Genomic DNA, 11,891 nt, shown 5'->3' on the forward strand with positions numbered 1-11,891 from the left:
GTACAACTGGCCCTTACCATCTTAAAAATTTGCCAGCCCCCTCCAAATTTTGTTCTGGATACGCCACTGTGTGTGCGTAAACACGCAACACACAGAAACTTGGTTGGTCATTCACAACACCTCACAGCTGGTAGGCAAAAGTGATTTGACAGCTCAGTTCCCAATTTTGGTATAGTTTGTCGATGGCCCGAATCGGCTCCGAAGTGAGTCCGAGCTTGGCCTCGCAACGGGGTGCAACGCGGCTGAAATTAGTATGGAAATTATAATCAACGCGGAGCCGATATGTTTGGTGTGGTGAAAATCTCTACTCCGAGTAAACGGAGCCGAAGTCATACCCAAGTCGGAAACAGCGAAAACCTACCAGAAAAATCAACCAAAAAAGGAATTGCGACCAAAAAAAGAACAAGATTTATTTTTTTTTACTTAAATTGTTTTATTTTATTAAACTTTCACAAACAATATGTTTGGAATTATATTCTGGTGATACACGCCGACGCCAGCAGCATGCAGGAGTAATTGCTGTAATTCTAAAAATGTTTCATTTTCGTTGTCGACTTTGGAGACTTAAAAATTTTTCGTTTCGTAACAGCAGCGTACTAGACTTAAAACAGAAATATTTTTATTTTTTTTCAACATTTTCAGACCAATTCCTGTTTGGGTACTCTGGAACTGTGTAGTTTTGTACATTATTTTTGACAAAAATTGAATTATTTCTGTTTTAGGCAGTACCCAAACAGACCTACTTTCAGAAGCATCCAAAATTATTCCGGGCGACCAATCGAAAACGACTTAAGAGCTTTTTTCACGTCAAATAAAATTTGCGGGTGTTTTAGGCAAGGGGGTATGACATGAGCAGTGGTACCACTTTACTTCAATTGAAGTAGATCTATTCTTTTTTTTTTCAAAATAAATTTAAATCTACTTCCTATTTCGCACCATCACGAAAATAACGAAATCTACTTCATTTTAAAATCTCTGTTACAATCTACTTCAAATTATCAGAATATAAACCAATTCTACTTCTTTTTGCAGAAAACCAAATATTTGACTAAAAATTGTTATTAAATAGTATGTTGAAATATATTTATTCCGAAAATATGGAGTTTGAAGGAATTCAAATTTTTGGTTTTAGTTGTTTTTACTAATTAAGTTATATTTAACTTAAATAAATATTTTTTTAAGATGGAGTTTTATAAAAAAAAGGATATTTTGAAATCTACTTCGATTTTTCTCAATCATGCCTATTACAGAAGACGCAGTGACTCAGTCCCCGGGAATCTACTCGATCCGCAACCGAATCAAATTTCAATCTGTGAACTCCCCGGGATGAACTGTATTATCGATCCACGAAAACACACTAAACTGCTTACCGACATATGTCATTGGTGACACTTTCATAGCCAAATGTCATTCTATCACTTCCGCACCGGCGGCTTCGGTACCTTGAATAAGAAGTACAGGAAGTGGTGTTTATTAAAATAAGTGAAGCCGCTTGTTATTAGTGTGAGTTGTACAGATGCATATGTATTGGTAAAGGGTCGGAGTGCAGATATATTGTTCACTCAAGGGGCGCCAACAGAAATGTAACTGGTCTCGAGAGAAACTTCCGTATAAATGCTATTTTTCATCATAATTATATACGAATTTTAAACTGTTTTTTTTCCTCAACTAAAAACAGACTGAAAATTGTTTTAAAATCATCAAGAGTAGCTGAAACATTGGCGGTCAATGATTGCATCGCCTTGTCATCACCAATAAGAGTGAGTTTGCCACTGGAAAACGAGCTCGAAATTTGACAGATTACCTATATAAAATTTTTGACAGTTTATATAAATTTGATTTTTTTTTTAATTTTTTGTGGCTTCACTCGCCAACTCTATAGGTGTGATATACACCCCTTCCTGTACTTCTTATTCAATGCTTCGGTAATGAGAAATCTTGTGAAAGTGACTCTCACTCCCGCCGCAGTGCATCTGCGTCTTCTTCAAATCTACTTCGACTTTTTTTCTGCAAGTGGTAACGCTGGACATGAGTCAGGTGTCTGGTTATACTTCCTCTATGGTTTGTAGTAGATCGAGATCCATTATTAAAAAACTGGCAGAAGGATAAAAGTGCGATGGGATCTAATTTTCTCCATTTTTATAAAATTAATAACAGTTTGGCAAGATGCAGCAGACTATATCAACAACGTTTTATCCGTCCATTAAATTACATTCAAGGACAGGAACCTAAACCAAAAATTCGGGAGTACTTTTATTATATTGATCACGAAGGAATGGTATCTACTTAAATGACAATTGGTAATTTAAACATAAACAAATTGATAAGCTTTTTTTAGACGACGCAAAAATGAAAAACTTCACTTCTTGCTTTAAGGAGAAAAAATTTTTAAAGTTTTTCTTCAACCAAATTAAATTAAACGAAACTGACCGATACCGCCAAGAGTTTCCTTTTATATCACCATGTGGGAGAGAAAAGAACTATATACGATGTGATGATTTGCCAATTGTTTTCACTCATGTACTCAAGGATTCAAACGGTTTGTCCCAAAAATGTTTGATACTAGTGATGTTTCTTATTGTGTCATTTGTGCACTTCGTGACAAAAGCATAAAATAATGCATTGGAGGAAGTGCGCAATATAGGAAGCATTTTTTTAAATATAATAAAGGCCCCAACCCATAGAATCCGTTGCGTCCGTTCCGTCGAAGTTTTTAACTGACAGCTCTATAAAATACACACGTTCTTATGGGAAGCGACCCATAAGCGACGGATCGGACGGAGGCTGACGGATTCGACGGAAGAAGTAGTCCAACTTTCTACTTTTTCATCCGTCGTATCCTTTGACATTGGTTGTCAACGATAGATCAGTTCGATTTTCTGTTTCTGAGTGCACGCCGGGGAATTTCAGAACTAAGATCTGTGTTCTTTTCTTCTCTGATTTTATGAATTGTGAACTTTAATTGTTTATTTGTGAAGAAAATGTAATAAAAGCAACATTTAATGATATATCTAATAAATTATATTAATTAAATACTAAAATTCTGTTGTAGAGTTCAATTTTACTATGCCAAAGTCATACCTACAACTCATAATTTGTTATGAAAAATTGTTTTTAACTGAAGAGCAAGTACCCACATGAAATCTAGTCGAGCATTTTATTTTATTAAAAAAAAGAACAACAGTAATAGTTAAAAATTTCTTGCATCAGAACTTCCTGAGTGCACATTCAGCGATAAAATATCGAACACACCTCGGAATTTGAAGTGAGCTGTCAAAAAGCAATCCGTCGTACGACGTATTCTATGGGTCACCCCTTTCTGTCCCATCCTTCAACTTCAACGGATGGATTGGCGGAACGGACGCAACGGATTCTATGGGTTGGGGCCTTAAAACTTAAAGCAAAAAATTTGACCACCATGTAAATAATAAATGACTTTTTTATGAATAGTCTTTTACCAATTATTGGTAATATTCTGACTGTTAAGCCAGAACTATAATTGACTGAAGCGTCGGATGAAACGGAGGGGAACAGCGCTCGCAACCGCACTCGGCGGATGAAAACTTTTGGAAAATACAAAGAAAAAAACAATTGACAGTAGTTTCCGACTCCATCCGTCAATTATGGTTCTGGCTTTATTCGTAAAGTAAAAGAGTTCAAACGAAGATCATATAACTAGTATATGATCTTTGGTTCAAATGTTCATAAAAGTGTCAATTACTATTTACATCAATGGCCTTTTTGCGAGTGTCGTTCAACTTTTGTTGCGATAAAAGTCTATCGAATCGATAAATATATAATTATATCTAATATAAATAGCATTGCACACCCTGATCTAACGAAAAGAATCCCTCATCGAACAATTTCTAATATTGATAACAAAGAACGCACCTGCACAGTTACACAACCCATTAAACCTGCATCACACAGCCAACATTCATATTCCTCATTCCTAATGTTCTTTCCAAATTCCCTCATCGATCGTTGAGAAGCAAATATAAAAAAAAACTCGCACGAAATCTCCCTGTGCACATTTTCTGTTGATGTCAAATAAACTTATAACTTAGGCGACAAGAACTGATAACGGTATTTTGTGTAGGATTTCAATACAATCATTTTTTACTATGGGAGGGAGGAGGCGTCTATCTCCCCCCATTTAGGCGGGAGGGGCAATTTTCTAAAGTATGACGTAAAATACAAAAAAAAAATATTTAAAAACAACGGCAAAACTTACAGCTATAAACGATACCTTTTTCAAAATCTAAATTGTACACTTGATTCTAATTTTTAAATCAAATTATTTCAATTAATTGTTTTCGAAATAATCAACTTCAAAGTAAAAATTTGGGAAAAAAAGTTTAAAAAAACACATTAAATACTATTTTTACGAAGACTGTGAATTTAAATATGAAATTAATCAATGAAATAAACTGCCTCAATCAATTTCTAATCAAATTCTGAAAACCATATGCTTCCATGCCTTCTAGTTTTTGAGAAAATTGAAAATTTAAAAACTACCTTTTTTTCAGATTTGTATTTTTATTTTATTTTAGCTGTTTTCGTGTTCACATAAACACGGGCTCACTATTATAGGATTTGTGGTGGGTGCGAGTTTGGGTGATCTAATACTTTTAAGTTAAAAATTGAAGCAGTTTATTTCATTGACTAGTTGCATAATTAAATTCACAGTCTTGGTAAAAATAGTATTTAATGTTTTTTTTTTTTAACTTTTTTTCCAAAATTTTGACTTTGAAGTTGATTATTTCGAAAAAAAAATAATTGAAATAATTTAATTTAAAAACAAGAATTAAGTGTACAATTCTGGCTTTTGAAAAAGGTATCATTCATAAATGTTAGTGTTGCCGTTGTTTTTTAATATTTTTTTTTTGTATTTTGCGTCATATTCTAGGAAATTACGCCTCCCGCCTAAACGGGGGGAGATAGACCCCCGCACCAATAGTAAAAAATGATTGTATTAAACTCCTCTACAAAATACCGTTATCAATTCTTGTCGCCTAAGTTATCGTACTCGTGCCGGGGGGATTGTTTTGATTTCAGTTTTATTAGTGTGTTAATACCTCGAATATTTTTTTTTACCTCGTAACCCAGAAGAGTCCATTTTTCAGGAGAGGCCAGAAATAAGTACAAAATGTATAAGGGCCAATAAAAACGATCTGGTTTTGATTACGCAAAGCGCAAATGTAGGTTTTAGACAACAGGGTATTTCTCCTTTCATCCGGAATATTTTCTGCACCCTCAAAATTGGGTTACAATTTGTAACCCAATTTTGTAACTTACAGAGTATAGGATCCACAGCGACGCTGACGATATAAGTAAAAACGATTCTATTGGTGTAACTTAAAAGCATGTGTAACACAGATAAACTCTTGTATAAATCCTTTCGGATGGAATGAAAATTGGTCCTATATCTCAAAATAAAGTTAGAAAATTGAGCACTATCAACTATGCAAATTTTATACTTCTATCACGAAGTGCACGATTGACTCCTTTTTCAATGCTGAGCCTCCTCACTAAATGATGTTTTTTTTTTTAGGAAAGGATGTTCTTTCGTATGCCCACGCAGGAGATCAGTTGACAATTCCTTTTCAACCAGGTAAAATCTATATGAAGCCGGATTCGGGCAGAGTTTACCATCCAGCGTGGCCAAAAGTTGGTAATATTGGACTAGTTCGATCCAAGCTAGCTATAGAACTGTGCAAATACTTTGAATTTGAAAACGGAGAAGAAAATCCGCCTACACATTTCACATGGAACAATCAGCGGATGCCTTTAAACATCGATTGGATTAATGAAACAATAATTAAAAAATAATAATCAGTTATTATTATTATTGAAATAATTATGTACATAATGTGTATACAACTAAAATAAACTATTCTAAACTAAGTGCTTTGAATTCACCTTCCTTTACCCAAGAGAGGCCCACAGAGCATGAGGGTGATGAATCATTCTCAAAGTTATTTGATTTGATTTTCTCAATAACTGGCCCATGAGTTTCAAAATTGAACTTTTCAAATATAATATAATGTGGGTCCTCTGAAGTCGGCGCATTGTACACTTGTTGCTTACTTTGTTCTGCACATTTTTTAGCGCGTGCAATGAATTCAGCTCGATTTTGAGCAAGAAGATCGGCTGCTTCTTTATTCAAAACTGAAGGACTGGCTTTAAGTGACTCCCATGGATCCAGAAACACGAACTGCAAGAATTTTAACACCTGCCAAATATGGTCCTCCCCAACTTTCCAAACTGGAAAGTCCGCTGTAATGTCCAATGTGCCAGTAAACGGACAGATAAGCGGGTGGAATATATCATTTTGAAATATAATTGTCTATAAAGAATGTCATAACTCTAAACTACTGTAAGTTCGTTTTTAAAACTTACTGGTAGCGCCGTATCCTGTGGGAACCTATCTGGAAGCAAAATGTTGAAACGAAACACCGCCTCCGCATAATAACCAGCACGCACAAAGATTACACCAAACCAAGCTGAAATTAGTATCGAATTATAAAAGGCTGTATATAATATTAGAATGCCAATCTAGAAGTACAAAGAGAATTCCCAAAGGACGGAATAACATAAACTCCAGAAATTTTCTCGGCTGCTACCATCTTGCTAAATAAAAACAAAAAGTATTTTCTGTGACTACTTTAGATCAAGTTTTTTTTAACTTACTACTCCGCAAGAGTTTTATATTCCTGTTGAATTGTGAAAAAGATTTGCTCTTCCGATTTTGTAGTGTCTAGAGTCATATTGGATTTTAATTTATAGAAAAACAATTTTTTAATAAAACAGAAATAGGTACTAATGGAAAAATAGTGTTGATTTTTTCATTTTTATTGATCAATATAATATATAATATTTTAAAGCTATAACTATAATTGAGCTTTTAAGCCAAACGTCAGTATCGAAGAAAAAAAAAGAAAACAAAAAAAAAACTTTGACATTTCAATTTTGAGGAAAAGTGGCGTATCCCTTCAAGCAAGAAAACAAAGAAACTCCGACCTCAGACCGCGAAAATCGGGCTTGCACTCACACACTTGCAACTTTTTGTGTATGAAATGAACACAAAAGTCGAACGAGAATCGTGGTGAAAAAGTGCGAAAAGGAAAATTGACGAAGGAAAGACAAAGGGAACAGAAAAACAAAGCGTCAACTTCATTTTATTTTTTTTCTTTCTGTGTTTGTGCCGTGTCGTATCTCGCCTTGTTTAATATTAAATTAAATAAATATTAAATAATGGGATCATTTTAAGGCAAAAAAAGAATTTATCGATAAAATATGGGTGAGTGTGCTCGCGCAGTGATTTTTTAAATAATAAACTAATCATTATGTGTTTTTCTTAGGAAATCTTCTTCGGCAGCCTGACGCCACCAGCACCCACATACATTCAACATCCACAATTTGTCGAATTACATCGAGTTCTCCTGACGTTGACCTTCACCAGAAAATAGTTATAAAAATTGTGTTTGTGAAAATAAAATAAAGAAAAGAAAAAAAAAAAATAAAACAGTTTCAGTAAAAAAAAAAATAAATCTTGTTCTTTTTTTGGTCGCAAATACGTAATCCCTTTTTTATTCCTCTTTCTGGTAGGTTTTCGCTGCTCCGACTCAGGTCCGCCTTCGGCTCCGTTTTCTCGAAATGTAGATTTTCACCACACTAACACATATGCAATCGACTTCGCGGTGATTATAATTTCCATACTAATTTGAGCCGCCTTCGGACCAGTTTCTGATCCGAAGTCGGACTCAGCTCCTCCTCAGGCGGAGCGGATTCGGACCGAGGTCGGACCTGTTTGCTTGAAAGGATATAATATCCTCTAAGAGCCTGGCTACACAGTGTTGTGCCCAATCACGTTCCGATTCACATTTTCTAGGAACAAACGTCAAAAAGAGGAAAATCCTCACCCCTCTTGCCTACAACTCACCGTGTAGCCAGGCACTAAGGTATATGTATATGTGCCTGGCTACACAGTGATTTTTCAATCGATTGAAAAATCACATGCGGTGGCTACACACTGTTGTGCCCAATCACTTTCCATTTTTACATTTTCTAGGAACAAACGTCAATAAGAGGAAAAATTTAGCAATGGAACTGTACTGCCCTCAGAAAATTCAGTTTCCTTCGTGAGCATCTTCCCCCTTCACTCCTCATCCCTCTTGCCTACAAACTCACTGCTTAGGCGATTGAAAAATCACCGTGTAGCCAGGCACTATGCTTGTGCATGCATGTGTTTATGTATTATGCATGTGTATGCGTTTATTTTCCTCAGAATTGATTTGATTTAATTGGTTGGTTTTTTCTTGTACTTCTTTAATGATAGAAAGGAAAAAGATAAATACAGATTGCTTAAAATTCCAATTGGAGAAAGCAGTCGGATGCTAATGTCAAGTCCACGTTTTTGTTGTTGTTTTCTTTAAGTTTTTAGTTGTGTTCAACGAGGATTTTTCTAGATCAGAACCTTCAAGCAAGAAAACCGAGTTCAGATATGATGGTCCGACTTTATTTATTTATTTATTTTACACTCACACACTCAAAACTTCTTGTGTATGAACACAAAGTCGTAGGAGAATCGTGGCGAAAAAATAAACGAACGTAAGAAAGACAAAGGCAACAAAAAAAAAAAACCGAGTCTTCTTCTTCTTCTTCATTATCGACGATAGTCATCATCTCGGATGGGGTCACAACTCTCCCACTCTACTGCTTCACACTACGGCTCCGCATGTGGGGTTCACCGGGTTGACCTCAGGAAACATCGGCAGGCTTCTCGATTTTGAATTGTTCCATGTCTAAGGGCAACTGAATGCAGTTGTCGTTGCATTTGTCTTCTCCATGAGTTCTTAGGCCTGCCTCTTCTTCGCGGTTGCGTTGGAACGTCGTAAGCGATCGCCTTTTGAACTGGGTTCTCAGGGTTTCGTCTTTGTACATGACAGTACCAGCTTAAATGGTCATGCTGTATTTTATCCAAGATGGTGTTTTTGACGTGAAGGCTTCCTCGGATTTTCTTGCTTCTGATTCGATCAAGCTTTGTTACTCCTGCGATCATACGAAGCATCTTCATCTCAGCTGCTGTCAGTTTACTCTCATACGTTCTGTACATTGTCCAACATTGTGAACCGTATGTAAGTGCCGGGCGAACAACTGCAGTATAGAGCTCTCCTTTCAGTTTAGGGGGCATTTTTCGGTCACAGAAAATGGCAGAGTTTTCGCGCCACTTCATCCACCCTACACTTATTCGGTGGTTGATGTCGTCATCACAAGAAGCTTGGTTGTTGATCATAGATCCAAGATATTTGAACTTTTCGCACTTGGGAAGTGTTGTTCCATTCAGGTAAATGTCCGGAATAGGGCCGCCTGGGTCAGAAAATGGACAGCAGAGATATTCTGTCTTTTTCGCGCTTATCCGATACCCACTTCCCTCCAGAACATCCACCCACAAATCAAGTGCTCGTTGCAAGGATGTTGGATCTACATTTATGATGGCTCCATCATCAGCAAAGAATAACTGATTCACTTTCGGATCCGTCACTTTTCCTTCAAGCAGAAAGTCAAGGACTGTAATAAAGAGCAAAGGACTCAGGACGCTTCCCTGGTGCACACCGACTTTGATTGGGAACTCTTCGGTGACTCCTGCGGGGCATTTTACCTTCGTTTTTTACTTCATCGTACATGTCCTTGATCATCCGCATGTAGATTTCCGGAACGGGAAACCTACACTATCTCCAAAAAAAAAATCTCAATCGGATAAAATCTCCAGAAAATTTTTGACCCCATGCACAAAATCTCCATGGGGAAAGGGATCCAATGGACAAAATCTCCAATAAATAATTTTTTCTCCCATTTTCTCCAAATCCCCAAAAATCTCCAAATAGCAAAAACAAAAACGTAATAGAATGATAAAAAAACACTGTAAGGCAAAGTAAAATCAGGTCTAAACACGACAATTTTAAAATCATAAAGGTTCCTCTTTTAAAACGGAACACAAAAAATAAATTATGTAAACAACCGTCACTTGAACCTTCGTTGTTGGAACTACCATTCGTGTGCCTTAACAATGATTCTAAAATACTGGAAGGATACAGCAAGTTGAACTAAGCATAATCTTTTGAGGCAAGTTATCACAGCTTACAATTAAATATGAGTAAAAATAGGTCTTTCCAAAATGAAGATGCGCAAGTTGTGTATCAAGCAATCAAATCGCGCGCGCGATATGATTGCTTGATACACAACTTGCGCATCTGAAATTTTGGGATTTTCGCTCGGAGATTTTTTTTTTTTGGAGATTTTTTCCTGGAGATTTTGTCTATACCCAAGTCTGTCTTGGGGATTTTGGCTTTGGGGATTTTCTCTTTGGGATTATGGGTTTTGGTCATTCATCACCAACCCTTCCGAAACCCCTCGCTGTCTCAGGGACACCCAAATCAGATCTCGTGGTTGTCTATCGAATGCCTTTTCGAAATCAACGAGCACAATATGCAAATCCCTTGAGGAATCACGGTGTTTTTCCATTCAGATTCTTAAACTCTGTATGGCATCTGTGGTTGATTTACCCGAGACAAACCCGCACTGGTCATCAGACAGCCGTATTATTATGAGAGAGGCATTTGGACCAAGCTTAGAAAGCGGTCTTTTTCATTGATATCACTGCTCGCTCCACCACTATTTTTTTTTTTTTTTTTTTTTGATGACGGAGTCATCATAAACAAAAAATACCAAGACTGGAAACACGGCGGTCAACTGACAATTGCCTACAAGCTGCGAGGTGTGGTGAATGTCGTGAACCTATCGTTGTGTTCGTGTCCGATGTGTGGTGAATGAAGTGAATCTATAAATGTGTGCCTGTTAACGTCATTTACCAACGTGGTAGCTTTCACATATATTCACAGACAGCAGTGTACACAAAAGGGTTTTGGGGGGAAAGACGTACGAAAGTTTCCAGTCTTGGTATTTTTTGTTTATGGTCGTGTCTTATATAGTTAATTGTTTTTAAAATATTAAATAATAATACAAAAATATGTAAAATTTACTATGAAAAATGTAGTGTTTGCAAGTCGCGATTTTCAGGTGCAACTGGGAAGTGGAAGTTTGAAAAATGAAAAAAAAAAAATATTTTGGCGTGCGACGCGTCGCACGATATCATTAGCGATATGGAGAGAATTCTGCACAACACCAACAACCAGCAGCAACAACAAATGAATTAAAAGACTCATTGTATTTTAAGTTCTATATTGTATTTATTCTGATTAAAATAAAAGTTTGTTTGCCAAAATAAAAAAATTCAATGAAAAAAAATAAATATTGTTCTTCTTTTGGCCGCAAATGCGTCACTTCTTTTTTTGTTCCCCTTTCTGGTAGATTTTCGCTGCTCCGACTCGGGTACGACTTCGACTCTGTTTTCTCGTAGTGTAGATTTTCACCACACCAATACATATGCATTGGGCTTTGCGGTGATTATAATTTCCATAATATTTTGAGCCGCCGTGGGACCCGTTTCGTAGTTGAGGTCGGACCCACTTCGGAGCCGATTCGGACCGAGGTCGGACTCAGTTGCTTGAAGGGGAATAGGACAGCACAGCCCTTCAAGCAAGAAAACGGAGCTCATTTTTGACATTCCTGCCTCAAAACGCGAAATACGAGGTTGCACTCACACACTTCCAACTTTTTGTGTATGAACACAAAGTCGAAGGAGAAGCGTGGTGAAATAAGAAAGACAAAGGCAAGAAAATGACAAAGCGCCATTTTGTTATTAATTGCAGATTGCTTTGTCTCGCGTGACGTGGTAGTGGCTCGTCATTAATATTAAAATTCTTTCAACAAATTGGAAAATTTTAAATAAAAATAAAGGTACGCATTGCTGAAATGTAGCTAAACAA

The 11,891-nt window shown here is 36.5% G+C and overlaps 2 protein-coding genes across 2 annotated transcripts; one reads left to right on the forward strand and one right to left on the reverse strand.

Annotated features, from left to right (window-relative positions):
- Positions 1-2,024: 2,024 nt before the first annotated feature.
- Positions 2,025-5,907, forward strand: LOC129906874 (UPF0598 protein CG30010). Its single transcript, XM_055982832.1, has 3 exons — positions 2,025-2,278; positions 2,329-2,539; positions 5,555-5,907. Exons 1-3 carry the CDS (start codon positions 2,117-2,119, stop codon positions 5,830-5,832), a joined length of 651 nt encoding a protein of 216 aa, XP_055838807.1. The 5' UTR covers positions 2,025-2,116; the 3' UTR covers positions 5,833-5,907.
- On the reverse strand, positions 5,822-6,891 carry LOC129906872 (protein crossbronx). Its single transcript, XM_055982831.1, has 4 exons — positions 6,694-6,891; positions 6,569-6,633; positions 6,403-6,506; positions 5,822-6,349 (listed from the first exon to the last, which is right to left on the reverse strand). Exons 1-4 carry the CDS (start codon positions 6,768-6,770, stop codon positions 5,894-5,896), a joined length of 702 nt encoding a protein of 233 aa, XP_055838806.1. The 5' UTR covers positions 6,771-6,891; the 3' UTR covers positions 5,822-5,893.
- Between the last annotated feature and the right edge of the window lie 5,000 nt (positions 6,892-11,891).

This window comes from Episyrphus balteatus, chromosome 1 (assembly GCF_945859705.1).
Source record: "Episyrphus balteatus chromosome 1, idEpiBalt1.1, whole genome shotgun sequence".
Classification (NCBI taxonomy): Eukaryota; Metazoa; Arthropoda; class Insecta; order Diptera; family Syrphidae; genus Episyrphus; species Episyrphus balteatus.

Bases quoted from the DNA above. Each gene is read 5' to 3' on its own strand.
- LOC129906872 (XM_055982831.1), bottom strand. From the start codon at position 6,770: ATGACTCTAGACACTACAAAATCGGAAGAGCAAATCTTTTTCACAATT. The intron at 6,634-6,693 runs GTAAGTTAAAAA...GTTTTTATTTAG, and splicing joins TATAAAACTCTTGCGGAGTA to CAAGATGGTAGCAGCCGAGA. The intron at 6,507-6,568 runs GTACTTCTAGAT...TACTAATTTCAG, and splicing joins GTCCTTTGGGAATTCTCTTT to CTTGGTTTGGTGTAATCTTT.
- LOC129906874 (XM_055982832.1), top strand. From the start codon at position 2,117: ATGGGATCTAATTTTCTCCATTTTTATAAAATTAATAACAGTTTGGCA. The intron at 2,279-2,328 runs GTATCTACTTAA...CAAATTGATAAG, and splicing joins ATATTGATCACGAAGGAATG to CTTTTTTTAGACGACGCAAA. The intron at 2,540-5,554 runs GTTTGTCCCAAA...TTTTTTTTTTAG, and splicing joins TGTACTCAAGGATTCAAACG to GAAAGGATGTTCTTTCGTAT.